At 31.8% G+C, this 20,997-nt stretch overlaps 1 protein-coding gene across 1 annotated transcript; it reads left to right on the top strand.

Moving 5' to 3' along the window:
- The first annotated feature begins 9,138 nt into the window (after window positions 1-9,138).
- Window positions 9,139-17,589, top strand: LOC137820678 (splicing factor SF3a60 homolog). The gene is made up of 12 exons (XM_068624861.1): window positions 9,139-9,568; window positions 9,648-9,761; window positions 10,078-10,182; window positions 10,582-10,724; window positions 10,844-10,940; window positions 12,194-12,358; window positions 12,499-12,570; window positions 14,501-14,659; window positions 14,788-14,865; window positions 15,823-15,951; window positions 16,182-16,328; window positions 17,069-17,589. Exons 1-12 carry the CDS (start codon window positions 9,395-9,397, stop codon window positions 17,213-17,215), a joined length of 1,530 nt encoding a protein of 509 aa, XP_068480962.1. The 5' UTR covers window positions 9,139-9,394; the 3' UTR covers window positions 17,216-17,589.
- Window positions 17,590-20,997: the final 3,408 nt, after the last annotated feature.

The raw sequence follows: 20,997 nt of genomic DNA, 5'->3' as shown, positions 1-20,997 counted from the left end.
TGAAGTTTGTAAGTGATATGATGGTTGTAAGAGATTTTTTTTTAAATATATAAAATGTAAATTTATAAATTTACCCTTTTCTTAAAAAATATTTAAATAACAAAGTATGAGATATTTTTGTGAAAATTTTAGTTAATTAAAATTTTATAAATACATATAAAAAATATTTTCATAAAATTAAATCAAAATTAAAATTATCTTTAATTATTGTTAATATTATTATTTAATAAATTTATTTTAATTATTATTAAATATGTATTTTTTTTAATTTTTATTATTATTATTATTATTTTAAAAATTTATTTTAGTTACTAGTATTATTTATAATTTTATTACTTTTTATATATTATTCCTATTTTAAATTTTAAATATATTACTATTATTTTATAGTTTTTACATTTATATTACTAATTTATTTTCTTTTATTATTACTATATAAATACGTTTATATTATTGTTATATGAATATATTTATTTTATTACTATTATATTATATTATTATAATTAATTATTTTATTTTTATTTATGTTATAAATATATAGTATTTTTTATTATAATATAATAATAATATATATATAGTTATTTTATATTATATGTAGATAAAAAAATAAGTAAGGGTAGTTTTGACTTTGTACAGTTACTATGTGAATTTTTGTAAACTTTCGTTCCTAATCTTTGCATGGCACAGATGATTCATTTTATCCCTTTCCCCAAATCAACGTTTTTTCATCCTCTTAAATCACTGAAAACAAACCCAAAATTTGATTGCCTTTCAATCCGAGTGAACAGTGTTCACTCGGATCCAAACGGAGCATTAAGGATAGTGGATTTTCATAACACCCCTTCAAAATATATGTGCGTAAAACTGTGCATGATAGTTCCATTCAACAATTTTTGTTAGGATAGATTTATACGTCTCCCTAGCATATTATAAATGAACCTTAAATCTAAATAATCTTATAAAATAAATTTTATATTCACTTATATATATTATATAAGATGTTTTTATATTTAATGTGGGATTTCCAATATAAATATTTTTTAAAATAATATATTGTAAAACAATTTTACTTAATAGTTACAAATGAGACTAGGAGTTGTTGTGAAGAGAATTTAGAAAAACGTAATTTTTTATATTTATATCCATTCAATTAGAAAGATACTAAAGCAATTACTTGTGGGAGAGAAAAAAAAGTTAAAATTATCCTTAATTTTTTTATACACATATAAAATTACACTTTATATATTATAATAGAAATATATTATATATATTTATATTATAAATAAAAATAAAATAATTAATTATAAACTTAAAACATAATCAATTACATTGTTTGTCATATAATATGTTATAAAAAATTTAAGATAATCGGACACCACAAAAGATATTAGAAGACATAATAGGATATCAATTGAATTTGATTTTTTACTAACCCCAGTAAAACTAGATTATATTATTACTACTATTATTATTATTCTTCTTATTATTATTGTATTATATTATATTATATTATATTATATTATATTATATATATATATATATATATATATATATATATAACTAATGAGACATGACCTTGTTCTTTTAGTCGGAGGAATGAAACTAGTTTGTTTGAATTTTATATGTAGATGATTGTTATTAATGAATGTTGAAAAATTGATAAAACAAATAATTTTTTAAAAAAAAAAAAATTTATTATGATGATTATTGCAATAAGTGACATAAAAAATCTTATTTACTATGACAGGTGTAAATTTGTCATATAAAATCACTTATTATGATGATTTTGATGAGAACTATCATAGTCAGTCGTATATTTTTATGACGGTTGTAGAACTATTAGTCATAGAAAGTTTTGTCTAAACAAATTATGACAAATTTTTTGTACATTTTATGACAATTTTTAAACAACAATCATAGTAAGTTAACTTACAATGTTAGTTTTTCAACCAACATAGAAACTGCAGAGTTTTTATAACTCCTGGTATTATATCACCACCAGAACCGTCATAAAAAGTCTTGTAGAACCGTCATAAAAGTCTTTTTTGTAATAGTGTACATTCATAAACTCATATCATAAAGTAAATTTTAGAGTTTCTCATAAATTTTTATAATTATTTAAAACTATCAAATTTAATTGAATGCGAGTAAAAAATTATTGTCACAAATTTTATACAATTAATAAAAAAAATAGATAAAACAATTATATATTGTAGTTACTCTGACTTTAAAATATAACTTAAATAATAAAAAGGTATAATTTTTATAATTCAGCTATGAGATAAAATTATAACAAATCTAAAGTGTTATGCAAAAACTATTTCAACATAATCTAAATTGTATAAGTAACAATGCATTCATCATCACATATTCATCATCACATATAGTAGCATTTCAATTGATACTATATTTTTACATTTTTAATTATTTTTTTTCTAGACTTCAACATTATATTGTCATTTAGAAATAAACATCTTGTGACTTGTTCATATATAAATTTTATAGGTTTCACCTTATCACCAACTTGATCGAGATGGTCAATTTTGGTAAGAATATTTAATACCAACATAATGTTATGGTAAAAAAATTTTAATGTTTTTGATAAAAAGCTAAACCTTATCAACTTTATTAACCAACAAGATGGATGGATCGTTGATTTCTAATAGTCTCAAAGCTCACATATAAGAGTTGTAGAAGAAAAATGACGATTACATGCTACTGATGATGTATAATCAATGTGTGAAGATACCTCTTAAATTAGAACTCAACACACAACTCACAATGTTGAACACACACTACAATAAATAACGATGGTAGAGTTTCAAAGAGAGCGACACAAAAAGCATAAGAGAGACACTACATGAGGCTAGTGTGGGCTTAACATCCCAATAGAAATGAAAGTTAATTTTTTGGTGACTATGCATTAAAGACGACCTCTAATGAGATACAAATTTACAAGATAGTGTAGGCTAAGCCTATATAAAGAAAAATATATTATTTAACTATAACGTATGTTTGGAGGACACTAAAATTAATATAAAATTAAATAATTATAAAAAATTGGACTTTAAGTCTAACTCAACCTTATAAAATCGACTTATAAGGTGAGGTTTGCACCCACTTATATACTATGAAGTGTCATAATCTTTAGTCGATGTGAGATTCTCCAACACCTGTTAGTTATTTACGTGTCAATAAGGCCCCTGAAATATAGGGCTGAACGGGTCTTTATTTGTTGCATTATTTACTCCTAGTTTAGTGCAACTTAGTATGCAGTTGCAGTTAATTTGTATTTTTCAAAGTCTGTAAGGCTTATATAAGTCATTCTTTGCATTGAATAATACATTATTCTCTTGTGAGATTTACACATACCTAAAGAAACAACAATTGGTATCAGAGCTCCGTAAGGGGCCTGATCTAGAAAGTGAGTTACGTGTGCAGAGAGAAATTATCTAGATCTTGTGTGAAGAGCAATTTGGTACAGAGTGTGGGCAATATCAGTGAGAAGTGTGAGAGTAAGAATGTCTACACCAGAGAAGTTTGTTCAACCGGCCATTCCAAAGTTCGATGGCCACTATGATTTCTGGTCCATGACCATGGAAAACTTTCTGCGCAGTAAGGAACTGTGACAATTAGTAGAAGAAGGCATACCGAAAATTGGAGCCACGCCCACTGAGGCACAGCGGAGGAATGCTACTGAGGCGAATCTGAAGGATATGAAAGTAAATAACTACTTGTTTCAAGTTATTGATAGAGAAGTCCTTGAAACAATACTAGACAAAAGCACGTCACAAGCGATATGGAGGTCCATGCAGCAGAAATACAAAGGATCAAAACGAGTTAAACGGGTCAACTTCAAGCACTACGACGGGATTTCGAATTGCTGAACATGAAAGACGGTGAGAAAATTGATAGCTACCTGGGACGTACTCTCACCGTAGTCAATAAAATGAAGGTAAATGGTGAAACATTGGACCCGAGCACAGTGGTCAGCAAAAACTTCGATCCTTAACCCCAAATTTTAACTACGTGGTGTGCTCCATTTAGGAGGCCAACGACTTGAGCACCCTAAGTCTTGATGAACTTCATGGGAGTTTGCTTGTTCATGAGCAAAGAATGGAGAGTTTTCAACCTGACGAACAACTGCTGAAAGTCATTCATGATGATCGTTCAGGAGCAAGTCGCGGTCGCGGTAGAGGAAATCGTGGACGGGGAAGAGGACATGGGAGACAACCCTTCAACAAGGCGCTTGTTGAATGCTTCCAATGTCACAAACTAGGACATTTTCAGTACGAATGCCCTGGAGTAGAGAAGCAGGCTCATTATGCAGCATGTGAGGGTGCAATAAAGGCAGAAGATGAGATTCTATTGGTGGCATATGAAGAGATGACACAATCTGTTCAGAGAGAAGATTGGTTTCTAGATTCTGGATGTAGTAATCATATGACTGGTAATAAGCAGTGGTTCACAAAAATTCATGAAGAAGGGCTCAATAAAAATGTGAAACTTGGAAATGACACACCACTGAATGTTATTGCCAGAGGAAATATTCGGGTTCAAATCAATGGTGTTACACATGTTATATCCAATGTTTACTACGTTCCAGAACTTAAAACCAACCTCTTAAGTTTGGGACAACTTCAAGAGAAAGGCCTGGCTATCTTAATCCAAAATGATACATGCAAGATATTCCATCCAGATAGAGGATTGATTATTCATACAAACATGAGAGGAAATAGGATGTTTTATGTGACAGTCTCAGTGACCTCCCAGCATTCTCAGTGCCTCCAAGTTGAAGATGATTCTGATAAGGCAGCTTTGTTGTGGCATAAACGATTTGGACATCTCAACTTTAAAGGACTCAACACACTTGCAAATAAGCAAATGGTAATTGGTCTACCTTTTCTGAAAACTCCCAAGGATATATGCACTACCTGTCTCATGGGAAAACAACATAGAGATGTCATACCAAAGCAAAGTTCATGGAGAGCAGCAATGAAACTCCAATTAATCCATGTTGATGTATGTGGTCCCATTTCGCCAGCTTCACACAACAATAAGAGGTACATTTTAAGCTTTGTTGATGATTATTCTCGTAAGACTTGGATTTATTTCTTGCATGCAAAATCCGAAACGTTCAATACATTCAAAAACTTCAAAGCATATGTTGAAAAAGAAGTTGGCACTCACATTGTGTGTTTAAGAACTGATCGAGGTGGTGAATTCAATTCCAAGGAATTTTCAACCTTTTGTAATCACCATGGTATCTCTAGACAATTGACAGCGGTCTACACTCCTCAACAAAATGGAGTTGCAGAGCGTAAGAATCGTACCATCATGAATGCAGTCAGAACAATACTTCATGACAAGCAAGTTCCAAAATCCTTCTGGCCTGAGGCAGTACGCTGGTGTGTTCATGTCCAAAACCGAAGTCCAACCTCTGCGGTAGATCAAGGGACTTCGGAAGAAGTGTGGAGTGGAGTGAAGCCATGTGTTGATTATTTCCGCACATTTGGATGTGTTGCACATGTTCACATTCCTGATCAAAAGCGAAGCAAACTAGACGCAAAGAGCCAACAATGTATTCTCTTGGGTGTAAGTGATGAGTCAAAAGCTTACAAACTCTATGACCCTATTACAAAGAATGTTATTGTAAGCAGAGACGTGGTGTTTGAAGAAAATAAGAGTTGGAATTGGAATGCACAGGTAGATGGAGGCACACCTCTTGCTCTTGATTTGGGAGACAAAGAAGAAATTGAAACTGCAGAATCTGCATCTCAACAAATAACAGTCAGCCATGATCAACCAGAAACACTCGAGCTAACTTCAGATTCAGCATTCACTAATCCTGCAGTTGAAGGGAGGGCAATCAAGACCCGGAGACAACCATCATGGATGATTGACTATGAGACCAACCTATCTGTAGAAGAGGAGAGCTTACTGGCGATGATGATAACCGATTATGTAGATCCTCAATCCTTTGAAGAAGCTTACAAGAGTCAAAACTGGAGGGAAGCAATGGACACTGAAATGAAAGCAATTGAAAAGAACAACACGTGAGAGCTTGTAGAACTTCCAGATGGTGTTAAACCCATTGGCGTGAAATGGGTCTTCAAAACCAAATTCAATGAATATGGCCAGATAGAGAAATATAAGGCCATGTTAGTGGCCAAAGGCTATGCCCAACAGTATGGAATCAATTACACAGAAGTATTTGCTCCTGTAGCTAGACTTGACACAGTACGGGTTCTATTAGCCGTGGCAGCTCAATACTCATGGGAAGTATTCCAACTCGATGTCAAAAGCGCGTTCCTACATGGTGAACTTCAAGAAGAGGTATACATTCAACAACCTACTGGATTTATCACAAAGGGCAAAGAAAATCACGTATACAAACTCAGGAAAGCTCTCTATGGACTTAGACAGGCTCCACAAACCTGGTACAGTAAGATAGAAGCCTATTTTACCAGAGAAAAATTTGTACGTTGCTCTAGTGAACACACCTTGTTTACAAAAAGGGTCCATGGCAAGTTCTTAATTGTTAGTCTCTATGTTGATGATCTAATTTTTGCTGGAAATTGCAAGGATATATGTGAAGAGTTCAAAAGCTCTATGCAGTTAGAATTTGACATGACCGATTTGGGTAAAATGAGACATTTTTTGGGAATAGAAGTTATACAAAATGAGGTAGGAATTTTTATCTGTCAAAGACAGTATGCACGTGAGATATTACTTCGGTTTAACATGCTAGAAAGTAATTCTGTTTGCAATCCTATGGTACCTGGAACTATACTGTCTAAGGATGATGTAGGAGCACCAGTAGATGTCACAAATTTTAAACAAGTTGTTGGTAGTCTCATGTATTTGACAGCCACACGACCAGATTTGATGTATGGAGTAAGTCTAATCAGCAGGTACATGGCCAATCCAAAGGAGTCACATTGGGCTGCAGCAAAACGGATTTTTAGGTACTTAAAAGGCACCATAGACCACGGTCTTTTCTATCAAAAAGGAAAAAAAAATAGGTTTCACAGCCTACAGTGATAACAATTATGCAGAAGACTTAGATGATAGAAGAAGCACTTCCGGATCAGTATTTATGATGGGAACTACAGCTGTATCATGGGCTTCAAAAAAACAGCCTGTAGTTAACTTATCTACTACAGAAGCTGAATACATTGCTGCAGCATCTTGTGCATGTCAATGCATTTGGCTTAGAAGAATTCTCAAGCACCTTGGGTTAGGAGAAAAAGAAGCCACTAAAATTCTATGTGACAACAATTCTACAATTCAATTATCCAAAAATCCTATTCTCCATGGAAGAAGTAAACACATTGCAGTAAGATTTCACTTTCTGCGAGATTTGGTGAATGAACAAGTAATTCAACTGAAATACTGCAATACAAATGAACAAGTGGCTGACGTGATGACTAAGGCTGTGAAGCTTGATCAGTTTGAGAAGTTCAGACACATGCTTAGTGTAGTTGAAGTTACTGAAATAAGCTAAAGCTTAAGGGAGGGTATGTTAATTATTTACGTGTCAATAAGGCCCCTGAAATATAGGGCTGAACGAGTCTTTATTTGTTGCATTATTTACTCCTAGTTTAGTGCCACTTGGTGTGCAGTTGCAGTTAGTTTGTTTTTTTCAGAGTCTGTAAGGCTTATATAAGTCATTCTCTGCATTGAATAATACATTATTCTCTTGTGAGATTTACACATACCTAAAGAAACAACACACCCCTTTATGTCAAGACTACCAACTCGTGTGTGAGACTATATATTATGGGTGATCTAATAACAATCCGATAGCGGGTGACCTGATAAGGCCAACAAACAATTACTAAGAGAAACTTAAAAAAAAGAGACTACACATTTATTTTTTTTAACAATAAAAATTGGTTTGTTGGGTGAGAAAACGCGAAAATTATATTATCCGTTATGATTGTGCAAAAATCATAATTTATTTTTTCGTTAAAGGAATGAAATTTGTTTACTGAGTGATGCTTATTCATTTCCTAATTACTTAATTCATGGTGTGTCGTGCATTAATAAAAGAGATAAAAAGGGACTTCTTTTTAAGTACTTACCTTTAAAATTTTTAAAAAACTTAAGGGTGTTTCTTTTTGGCAATCGATAAAAATATATTCTGATCTTTTTTTAATATTTTTTTTATTGCGAAATTGTTTATCTAGAATATTATTTTGCTTTTAAATTATATTTTGAATTTTTTATTTTTGAAACACAAGAATTTTTTATGAATTTATTTTTTTAAAATGTATTATATTTAATTTTAAATTTTCATTTTCGGAATTGAAGGTATTTTTAGAAATTTAAAAATGTGTAAGGTGCAGGTTAAAAAATGTTGGGTATAGAAAAAACTTTTCTTCCTGCATCCTATCAAAATTCTTCTTGCACTCCATTAATTTAAAAAAGATATTTTATCCTCTACTTTTTAATGACTTCTGAATTATCCTTTTTAGAAGTTTTTTAAAAATAGAATTCTCACAATAAAATTTTGAAATGTATTTTCCAGAATAACTTTTTCTAGAATACGAAGAACATTCCAAAATTAAAACGAGTTAGATAAAGCATTTGTTCATTTTACCTATTTTGACAGGTCCTAGGTATCTACACGAGAAGTGTAATCCAAAGGCTTACAAATTCTTCTTCCTGCACCTACAATTTCAAAAATTCTGAAAGTGACCTTGATATTTTATTTGGAAAAAGAGATCGTGTTTAGGGTTTAGGGTGGGTGTGTTACGGATTCATCAATTCGAAAGTGAATTATGTTGTTTTCCAGATGAGTAGGTGTTCCAAAAACAATTTGTTAATAAATTGTTAATTTTTGGATTGCTGAATTTGGAAGTTTAATTTATGTTATGGATTGATGGATCTAGAAGATTTACGGATTTCCCAATCCAGAAGATTATAGATTTCCAATTTTGGAATGTGAAAAAACCAATACGGATTTCTAATTCCATAAAATTACAAAAACATTGTCTGAAATACTTGATATAAACTGCGGAAACGATAATCCAAAACACTATCGACTACTACCAAAAGAAATACCTTCTTGTGCTAAGAGATGGAGCAACGCTATCACTATTTAGAGAGAAATGGAATTCGTAGGTATAGTATGTGGGCAAAGGAAGAAGAAATAGTAGTATGGGTCTTATGTGCATTTTGGGATTTTTAAAAAATAATAGGGTTATTTTTGTCTTTTCATAATATTATGGGGGTGCAGGAAGAAAAATGTAGATCCGAAAGTTCATTTAGTTGGCCCGTTGAGACTATCGGGTCGGAAATGATAGGGCCAACATTAGCCCAAGAGTGATTGGGTTAATTATTTGCAGCAATTTTTGTGAGGAGTGAGAAGTGTAGAGAGAGAAAGAGAATGTCGTCGACCGTGCTGGAAGTGACGCGGGCGGCACACGAGGAGGTTGAGCGGTTGGAGCGGCTGATAGTGAAGGAGCTCCAGAATGAGCCTGGCACCAACAAGGAGCGTTTGTATCAGAGTCACCGTGTGCGAAACATGATCGATACCATTACCTCCACCACTGAAAAGCTTGTACGTTTGCTTATTATTAGGTTTTCCCTTATTTTTTCCATTTTCACATCGTGACCTAGCTTGCTTTTCTACGTTTCAGACTGGAATATATGAGGATAACGACAATGCGAGGAAGGACGAGATTGCTGCACTCGGAGGCCAAACTGCCTCTGGAATTAACGTTTTCAGTGCCTTTTATGATAGACTAAAGGAGGTCGTTTATTTCTTTTCCTTTTTTGTTTAAATTTGTTTCGTATTTATCAATTTTTAGATGAAATGGAGTTATCTTTTCATCAAAGAAATTTAAGTGGTGAAGCATCGAAATTGTTTAGTGTTTAAATTTGTATCTGTGCAGGTTTATTATTGTAATTTTATGTGGAACTGAAGGGAGAATTGGGGATTTAATCTAGTTAGATTTTGTTGAAAAATAATTAACTGGATATGGTGAGCTAGGTTCTCACAATTATTTTACTTCTGTTACTGGTTTATCACTTTATGAATAACGGATTTGTTGTTCTGTGGTGTTGCAGATACGAGAGTATCATAGGAAGCACCCGGTTGCACGTGTTGTTGACGCCAATGATGATTATGAAACGGTTCTCAAAGAAGAACCTCAAATTGAGTTTAGTGGAGAGGTCTCTCTCTCGCCCCCTCCCTCCTCCTTTGTGTTTAATCTGAAAATAATAAATAAAGAATGCTGGATCCATTTAGTGAAATTTAACCTGGCTTAGCATGTGGGACAAACAAGCTTGGGGATTCTTGATAATTTAAAGAATAGATCTGGCAACTGATGTGGATACTCTGGTTTATGTAATCTATTGTGTAGGATTGATCATTTAAATAGTTTGTCGATAAATTAGGAAAACTGTGAAGATGTACTGTCTGAGATTAAGTTTTTTTATTTTGAGACATTGAATAAGCAAGATGAAGTTTAACATATTCTACCGAGAGGAGAGGCATGTCACTTTCATGTACTGATAATTCTTCTCCTATAGCTTTTTCTGGCCAATGATCCTGTAAAAATTTTCTTTCAGGAAGCTCTTGGTCGATACTTAGACCTGCATGAATTATATTATCAGTATGTCAATTCTAAGTTTGGAGAGCCACTTGAGTATTCTGCATATGTTGATGTTTTCTCAGACACAAATAAGATTCCCCGCAAAATGAAAATGACCAGGTGAATGTATACTCTATTGAGTTAATTTTGACAATTATTTGGCATTTATGTGGATCCTAGTTTTGTATGAAATTTGCATTTGTACAGGCTTCTAATTTTTTGCTGTTTAATATCTCCAGACAGTACCGAGAATATATGGTGAATCTTTTGGAGTATCTGATATACTTTTTCCAGCGTACCGAGCCCCTGCAAGATCTTGATCGAATTTTCTCAAAGGTTATTAATTTTCTATGACCTCTGTTTTAAACTTGTAGTATTTTCATGTCAATATTGAGCATCACTATATGTACATGTTTTTTCTTTGTAAGTTTTTTCATCACATTATTATCAAAATGTGGGAATAGAAACTTCAGAAGTCTTAGTTGTGAATGATTTGCATTCGATTTAATATCTGAAAATTTTGTTTCAGTTCAATCCAGTGATATTGTTGGTCTATCACCGTGTCCTGTAATATGTTTTGTGTCAATTCTTCCAAGTTCTCCGTCCTTCTATTACAATATCTTTTCCTCTATGAAAAAGTAGTAATTATTTGCTTAGTTGGGGTGTTTTTATTATAAGGACTAAGTTGTTGTGGCACTTGTTGTAAATGGTGAAAACTTGCTTTAGGTGGTTAGGGCATGTGTGGACAAGACATGTAGAAACCCGTTTTAGGATATTAGTAGATTAGATGCAGGGTAATGTGATCTCAAGAGATAGATGAAGTCATTAAAAACTATAGGGAAAACTTCTAAGAAGGATATAGATAGAGGTCAGTAATTTGTCTATAGACATGATTTACATCAAAACATCGTGGTGTCTTTTTGCCTTTATCAAGTGAAGAAAAGTTTGGTTGTTGTATTTGTTAAGTAATTTACGTTTTCTTTCATGTGGTCCCATTTTCAATGCCTTTTTCACTTATGTTATATATTTTTGAACTAAAGCAAGTTAACTTTTGAAAGGCTTTTATGATTTCAATATTATATAGTTTCTATATACAAATGCATGACTATTGGCTAAGTATGGAATTTTAAGTCTCAAAAGTCATCTTCAGCAATTCCTGCTTCATGTTTCAAATCTGTTCCTTTATTTCTTGGATAGAGTAATATTGAATGACATATTGCACAATGGAAAGGTGTGCATGTAATTTTTGGAAGTTAATCTTAGTGTGTTAAGGAATTTATAAAAAGAAAAAGCTTTTTTTTTTTGTGTGGTTACTGTTATTGAAGTACTTTTTATTTTAAAAGTTTGTTATCATTTTCCCCCAGAAGTACTCAAAAGGTCTTCTGTAAATAATCACAAATCTGTTTATTTTTCTCTGATTCTATTTTTTTTTCTAAAGCTTCAAACAAACAATTTTTCGAAGTAATTTTTATGAAGAGAATTTAAAGCAAACTTGCCCATAATGTTCCTCTTATTGAAATGGGGATTCCCTGTGCATTATTTTCATCTTCTCTTTATATGGGAGGGTGAATCTAACACAATTGTTGCAGGTAACAACTGAATTTGAAGAAAATTGGGCTGCTGGAAAGGTACGGGGATGGGAAAATGACAATCAGGAGAATGGACATGTACCTGCTGAGCATTCTACCATTGATCTTGATTATTACAGTACTGTTGAAGAGCTGATGGAAGTGGGTCCTGAAAGGTTAAAGGAGGTAAAATTGAAGACTCTGTATAATTGTGTGTGGGCATGCATTCCATTAACAATGTAGCTTGTCAATGGGAAAATTCACCATCAATTATGATAAAATTGAAGAATTGATTACATCTTTTTCTTCTCATTTTGATGTGATAGGCTCTGGCTGCATTGGGGCTTAAGACTGGTGGTACTATCCAGCAACGGGCTGAGAGGCTCTTCCTCACAAAGGTAATTTCTAACCCTACATGGTATAATTCACTCCTGCACTCCTCCCAATATTTTATATATTTTGTTATTTTCGTGGAAGGAAGTAGGAAAGTAGGAATTATCTTTGGGATGATATCTCTAAATGTCTAAATTAGTGTCATAAGGGATGTTTAGTGACTTTTCTATCATAGTCAAAATTCTATTGGCTACCGTTCCTTATGTTTTAACTTACTTGGACCCATCATTCTGGTCTCTTACCCTTATCAGCGATTACAGTTATTGGAGCACTAGCTAATGTGTATATAATTGGCTCTTGGCATGATATATAACATCATCCCTGCTTGATTCTATTTTATTTAAGTACTGGAAATTCATTATTTGTTCAGCTTGTCCATTGTCAAATACATTTGAATAATACCGTGGAAGTGTGAATTCATTATCTATATCATAAGTGGCATTTCCATTGTCCATGGTAGATCAAAATTAAATTAAAATTCTTTGACCTACGAAATTCTATTTGTTCTAGGAGACCTTGATTGATTGAATTTTGTTTAAAGTAGATTTGAAGCCCTGCCCATAAGCAATATATCTGTATCATGGTTGTCAAACTCGCGAGTCAACTCATTGCCTTGTCCGAGTTCACGTTTCCACTTACCCTTACCGAGTTAACTTGGTAGTAAACTCGGTTTTTGACTAAACTCGGCAGAATCAGAGTGAACTCTTTCAAACTCACGAGTCTGCTCCGAGTTGGCGAGTTCAACTGGGTTTTCGTTTTAACCCAAAACGGTGTCGCGTTTAGGGTTTTGCGAAATTTAAATGAAATAAACTGACCTTTAGGGTTTCGCGTTTCGTTTTCGTTTTGGTTTCACTTTGCGTCTTTTGTGGAGTGCGCGGAGGTGGTCTGTCTTCTCTGAACAACTGCAGCGATGGTGGCGATCGAGCGGAGCAGTTGTGCGGTGGTGGCGGTTAGGTTGCGGGGTGGTGGGGGTTCGTGCAGCGATTGTGGTGGTCGTAGGTTGACCGTGGTGTCGGAGGTGCCGTTCATCATATAAGGTTAGGGATGTGGTGTGTGGAATCAGGGTTCCATTGTTACGTGGTGTGATTTAGGGAATTAGGATTCTGTTTTTTTTATTGGGCTGTAGAATACAAGATGGACTCCAAATTGGATTTTTTTTATTTAATTGAGGTGCAGATTTTATTTTTTTTTGTTTGGAATGCTCTTTGTTTTTTTTAATTGAGAAAACTTGCTGCAAATTTTATTTTATTTTGGCAGAAATTGAATTTGGAGCTAATCTCTGGGAGTGGATCAAATTAAAGTGGGGTCAATCCAAGTGCATCTTCTATTTTTAGTAGAAGTAAAAATGCTTCAGGAAATAGATCGGATATTGGATGGAAGTATGGGATAGATATTAGTGGAAATGGTAATAAGGTGAAATGTAATTATTGTCCAAAGAGTGTGAGTGGAGGAATATTTAGATTCAAGCATCATCTTGCTGGAACTAGGGAGGACTTTGAACCTTGTGCTGGTCAAAATGTTCACTATAGCAATAAGAGTTCCAACTCTAGATGCATTTGATCTTGAAAATATAACTTTTGATGCCAATGTGGATTGTGATGAAGATGAAGATGATGGAGGAGAGGATATCATTACAGGATTGGACATAGAAACTTGACATTTGTCCATTTCTAATTATTTAATTTCTATGACTTCAACAATTTAACTTCTGTAGTATTTGTATGAACTTCTTTATTTGAGGTACTTTGAAGTTATATAATTCTCATTCATGACTAAATGTAGTTATTTATTATTAAAAAAAATCATGTGAAGTAAACTCTTACGAGTTTATGAGTCGAGCCTACGGAACTCCCACGAGTCTACGTAGACTCTCGAGTTTGACAACCTTGATCTGTATAGTAAATCTGGGTATTTGACAAATTTTTTTTCATGCAGCACACACCTCTTGAAAAGTTGGAGAGAAAGCATTTTGCTAAGGGGACACGTGGTGTAGAAAAGAACAGGGTTGCTGCAGTTCCACAAGAAGATGGAAATTCTAAAGAAATTGCATTGATGGAAGCTAAAATGGAAAAACTGTGTGATTTGTTAGAGGAGGTTAGCTCATTTTGGTTATTTTCCTTTGGTTTACTTTCATTGAAGTCTTCTTTTCAGCATTTTGGATATGTATAATGATTGCATTTATCAAAGTTTCTATCTGGATAATTTGTCTGACCCTTCCACAGACAATTGCTCGAACAAAAGACAATGTTGTAAAGAAACAGGCCCTAACATATGAAGAAATGGAAGCAGAACGTGAGGAGGTTAGTCATTTAGTCAAAGCAATGTAATGATCCTCAAAAACATAGTGATTCATGCTACATTAATTTTGAAAATAATTTCTCAAATTAGTTTTATTGATTCACCATTGCAATAACCTAATTGTTGGGAAGGCACCTTAATTGCAGCCTTGAGGGTTGTATTTAGTCCCACATGAACTAGGGATGACATAAATCGAACTTATAAAGCCTGGTCAATTCTCACCTAATCCAGTTTTGTAGGATTAATTTAGGACCTATTTTAAAACATCTGTTTTTTAGATGATATCTTTTTGTATCTTGGATGCCATAAATATACCACATGCATTTCTTGTTTGCCTTATAAGCATCTGGTGGTGTTTTATTTATTTATTTGAGAAACTAAAATCTAAAGAGGCAAAGATTGAGTAAATTGACAGTCATTCAAGTAATAGCTGGGTTCAACATGGTCCCCAAGATGGCTTTTCTCCATTCTACTCATCAATAATAGTACTTTTTGAATTATTCATCCCAAAATATAATTTGATTTGTATCCCACCATTAAGAAACTGTGTGTAAACTTGTGTGCAGTACCGGCTCCAGTATAACTTTAAATCTTGTACTTATCTGTTTTAGAATGGAGTATGCTGTTAGATTGCATCATCTACAGGCATTTTTTATGAAAGGGTTGAAGAGAAAAAGAATGACCTAGCAAAAATTAACTTGAAAAAAATATTTACTGGGATTGAGATGAGAAATATCAAAAGAATTGACTGTTAGGTGCACACAACATGCTTTGTCTCTTTTTGGGTCATTGAAAATCCTGGACAAATAAAAACTTTTGTTTATTAAGTTTCACAGCCCCTATTTACTAGAGAAAGAAGTTTCAGACTTTTTCCATACCTCAGTTAGATGTTGGCCGTTTACTTCCGTCTATGTTCTAAAAGTGAGCTCATTTAATTGTTTGTTATATTATCTTGACAGGAAGAGACACAAGAGGACACTGAAAGCGAAGATGACGAGCAGCAGATATATAATCCCCTAAAATTACCAATGGGGTGGGATGGAAAACCTATACCTTATTGGCTATATAAGCTACATGGTCTGGGTCAGGTATTATTTATTTAGCATTAGAATTTTGGAAACTTAAATCAATATTTTGAAAGAAATTATTGTTACATCTGCTACTAGTTGGTAGAATCATGTCACATTAGATAAATCTGTTTACTGATTGAAAGGGTAGGGACTTGTTATAGTACTTCTTTTGTGTCTCACAGTATTTTTTTATACATTTCATTAGCTCAGTATTTTGATTATTAAATGAAGGGAAATATGTATTTCAGGAATTTAAGTGTGAGATATGTGGGAACTATAGTTATTGGGGCCGTCGGGCTTTTGAACGACATTTTAAAGAATGGCGCCATCAACATGGGATGCGGTGTCTTGGTATTCCGAATACCAAGAATTTCAATGAAATCACATCAATTGAGGTACGCATATATTTATTTGTTTCATTTCATTCCCTTGCAGGCAGTCAGTCTGTGTCATTTCTTAAGCAAAATATAAATTACTTTCATCTTTTGTGTATACGACACCATTATTTTATTTTTGTTTGAGTCTGAGTCCTTCATGATTTCAAATGGAAATAGTCCACGTCAACATTATATATTTTTCCCATGGTCTATAACTAATTGAAAAATAACTTCATTATCCAGTGTTAAAATTTTCTTCGATGTTACTGTTTTGTAAGTCAATAAATCAAAAGTTTCTTTTATGAGAAAGTGGAATATCCAATGTTGCTAATGCACTCCTGCTGTGATTTCCAATGAACTTCTTATTTATTCCTTAACGAATTCCTTTTGGGTACTAGTTAGTAGAACCCATTTATTAATAAGTTTGAAATGTATAACTTTTAAAAAAATTGTGTCCAATATTATGAGTGCATGATTTGATTATTAATTAGTTTAGGACATTTAATCTCTCATAACACCTGAACATTTCAATAAGATTCCGCTTGTGTGGAATGCTCATTGCAATTTCAAAAAGGAATTTGCTTTTTAGAACTTTGTCCAGCAGCAGACATAATTGGCAAAATCTTATTTTCAGGGACTTGTGCAGTTTGTACTCCTTTTATGCTTATTGTATTTCGTATCTTCAGCTCCATGTTGGATTGCAAGGATGGAAAATTAAAAAGTGAGGATTTATAGTATCTTATCCTACTCTGTTGCAGGAAGCAAAGGACCTTTGGAAGAAGATACAGCAAAGACAAGGAGTAAACAAGTGGCGCCCAGATCTAGAGGAAGAGTATGAAGACAAAGAAGGCAACATCTATAATAAAAAGACATACACTGACTTACAGCGCCAGGGACTGATCTGAGAAAACAATTTTGAAGATTACTGTTTTTCTAGTAGTTTCTCACTTGGTATGCGTGTGAAATGGAAGCAATTTGCTTTCCAGAGTTGATGGGGGAAATAGTTGCACAATATTGTGCACTACTAGGAAGATGAGTGGGGATAGTAGGACAATGAGCCATATTTTGTAGCTTTTATTGTACTTTATTGTGAATTTATGACCATTACTCTAACCAAGACAGGAGCCACTGATAGTGTTTCAAGATTTTGGTTATTAATAGCTGGAATGTTTGGAATCTACATTTCATGAAACAGTGTCCGTACATTGGTAGAGTGTGTAATATCGTGGCATGTATCTGTTAAAATTTTATATAATGGCTTACTCACGTCGTTTCACAATTTTTCAAACGTGTTTATTTGTATTCTGAAAAGGCGTATGTATAAGGAAAAAAATTATCATCACTTCCAGGACATCGATGATAACAGTACCTGGGGTGTTGGAACTGTTTGTAAGTTTTTGAATTACAGGAAGGCTAGAAACTGACATCAATTGGAACTTTGGTTGAAGATAAGCTAGATTTTTGAATCTGAAAGTGTTAGGAAAAGATTGTGCCGAGTTTAATTGCAATTAATCCAAAATATCCATTGCTTGGAATTCAAATTTGATCTCCTTCCATTCAAATTTGATCTCCTTCCATACTTAGCAAGCAGCAGCTAATTCAGGACTCCATTTACTAGCCTGCACACATCTCCAGATTACATAATTCTAAAATTAATATAAGTTCTGGAAATATGTAATTTAAAATATATTTTTTTTAAAAATAGTATTTCAGATTATATAATTATTTTTTTATTTGAGATAAACTTATAAATTATGTAATTTAAATATATTTTAAATTAATAATTCGGAAGCTAATTACATATCCAAAAATTATATAATCAAGTTACATAACTCAAAAACTAATTTCTAATTTATAAAAGACATTTGAATTATATAATTCAAACTATAAACTACATTTTATTTTTTTTAAATACTAATTTCTAATTTTTAAAAGACTTTCGAATTATATAACTAAAACTATAAACTACATTTTATATTTTTTAAATGGCAGATTTAGGAAAAAGTAGCCTTTTTACTTTAATGAAATATATTACTTTTTATTTTTACACATATATATATGTGCATAAATTAATTAGGAATTAAACAATATTTAAAGTATAAATCATTAAAGTAATTAATATTACTTTGAATTTTAAAAATTGAAATAGTAATAAAGTGTTTTTTAAATTTGGACACTTAAAATGGAAAGGAAAAATATTTATTGAGAAAAGGTTTAGTCAAAAACCTCGACTATATGATATTTGTGCATCTTTGTTAGTAAGAAGGTATTTCTTACTATTTTCTAAATATGAAAACTTCTACTTTGCTTTCTTATTTGAAGTTAAAGTGTTTTTCTGATTTAAGTTAAAGTATTTTTTAGATTACACAATTAAAAACTTTCGAATTACACAGTGCTAAAGAAGAAGTTCTTTAGAGAAATAAGAAAGCGACCCTCTTGTCTCCTTCATGCTGCTGAGAGATGGAAAGAAGGGAGACATGCGTTCCAGATTTACCTATAAAGTTATTTTTAGCTTTCGAATTCTAAAATTTATAAACACTTTTTAATTAAAAATAACTTTAAAATAATGTAATTTAAAACACACTTTTAGTTTTCAGATTTTACCATTTAAAAAGCTTTTAAATTATAAAAATATAAAATAATTAAATCAAAAGAGTAAAATGAAAATTGTCACTTTTATAGATTATTTAAGACAATCGAAAAAATACATAAATGACAACTCTCTTTCTCATCATCATCGATCGCTGAGATATAGAAAATTAAAATATAAAAAAGAATTAAAAATGCAAGCTAAAACCATTGTGGAGAAAATAAACTATTTTTTTTATCAGCAAAAATAAACTAATATTAATATTTATTTTTCAAACATCTAAAAATTGTCTTATCTTTGAATAACAAATATTCTTCGTATTCTTCAATTAAGTGATCCAATATTTAATAATATTGACATTGTTTCAGACATTTTGAGTTGTAAACATCTTTTGAGAAGTCAAAATTAGTCGATATTTAAATTTTTTTTTAAAATTAAAGTTTTTTATTCTTCTTGGATTTATTTAATGAGTAAGGTTGGCCTGAACTCTTTTTCTCCTTGTCCTTCTTAGGTATGTTCACGGCCTGGACCTCATTCTAAAATTCATAGAACTCTTCAACTTCCATGAAATTTGTTGCTATCCTTCTCAGCTCATACAAATTCACAATTGACTTTGGGATTGAGATTTTAGATATTTAGTTACTTTTCAAAATCTCTCCATAAATAGTCTCGAGGACTCATCCTTCTCTTGACCATTATTAAAGAGGGTGGCTTGATATAAATTATGTTCCAAATTTTGTCACCAAAATCTCAAAATTGTAAATAAAGAAGAGTGTAACACTATTCTTTTTTATAAATATAAAAAAAAAAAAACACAACATAGCACCACGTTGTCTAAGATTGTCCCCTTATTTCAATCAATACGTAGTGTCTTCCAAGAAAGTTCAACATTCATTATGCTGTCAACAGAAGTGTGTTGTTGACTACTCCTAATATACTCCTAATATCATGGAGTATTCAATAAACACCAAACTCGTCAATTGAAACTTACATAATTAAATAAATAAATAAAATATTTAATTATTTTATTTTGTTTAATTTGATGAAAATAAAACTGTCACGGTGCGACACGTAATTTGCCACATAATCTCAAATTAATGACATTCATACCAATTTAACGAAAAAACCAAATTTTATATTTTTAAATAAATATTAAAACCAAATTGTTTTTTTGAAACTATAGTAAATTAACCATTAACGTAGGAAAAAAAATAATTATACCAAATATTTTCTTACATTTCTATTCTTTCGATCAGTTTGCACTTCTTTTCTTGTCCTATTCTTATTCAATAAAACATAATTTTAATTAGTTTCTTAATTATTATATGTTACAATTTTATCAGCTTAATTTTTCTCCAAAATGGTTACTCAATAACCACCTAACTCAGGCTAATAAAACTAGTTTCTAGTTTAAGGAGAATAACATCATTTGAAAATATGGGGTCGAAAGACTTAAAAGCCTATAAATAAGTACATAGTTTAACATTTATCGAGTATTTCAACTCATAATGTACGTGTAATTTTTTATTTTATTTTCTATTAGTATCATGTAGTTAACATTTGAACAATACCATTGAAACGATAAAAAGCTTTATTAACTATTGTTTGTTTATTAACTTTGTAATATTAAAGAAATATTTTTTAATAAATAACAATAAATTTACTTTTTGAGTTGCTAAAATTAACATTCGAGTTAATTAATACTTATGATAATACTATATTTAAACATCAACAAATATCACAGCAAAATAAGGAAGGTGATAAAACTGTAAACGAAAATAAGATGCATCAAAATTTCATTCTTCAACGTGTGCATGTAAACACCTGCCTACCTGTGTAGTATAAGCAACAATAACAGTAATAATAATCCCTAGTTAAATATGACAGTGATAATAGAACGAACTCAAATTATAACACCATATGAAGAGTACTTAATCATATAATTTTTTGGGTAAAATCTAAATCTAATATTTGTCATATTTTAAAAAAATACATAATTTTACTTTTATTAAATTGCACGCAAATTAAGATCCAACATCCAAAAAATAAGTTAGGTCAAAGAATTAGACAATAATAACATTTATCATTTCTTCAATC

Source organism: Phaseolus vulgaris, chromosome 9 (genome assembly GCF_000499845.2).
Source record: "Phaseolus vulgaris cultivar G19833 chromosome 9, P. vulgaris v2.0, whole genome shotgun sequence".
NCBI classification, from domain to species: Eukaryota; Viridiplantae; Streptophyta; class Magnoliopsida; order Fabales; family Fabaceae; genus Phaseolus; species Phaseolus vulgaris.
Note: the sequence above shows the minus strand (reverse complement) of the source record. Positions and strands in the feature narration are given on the sequence as shown.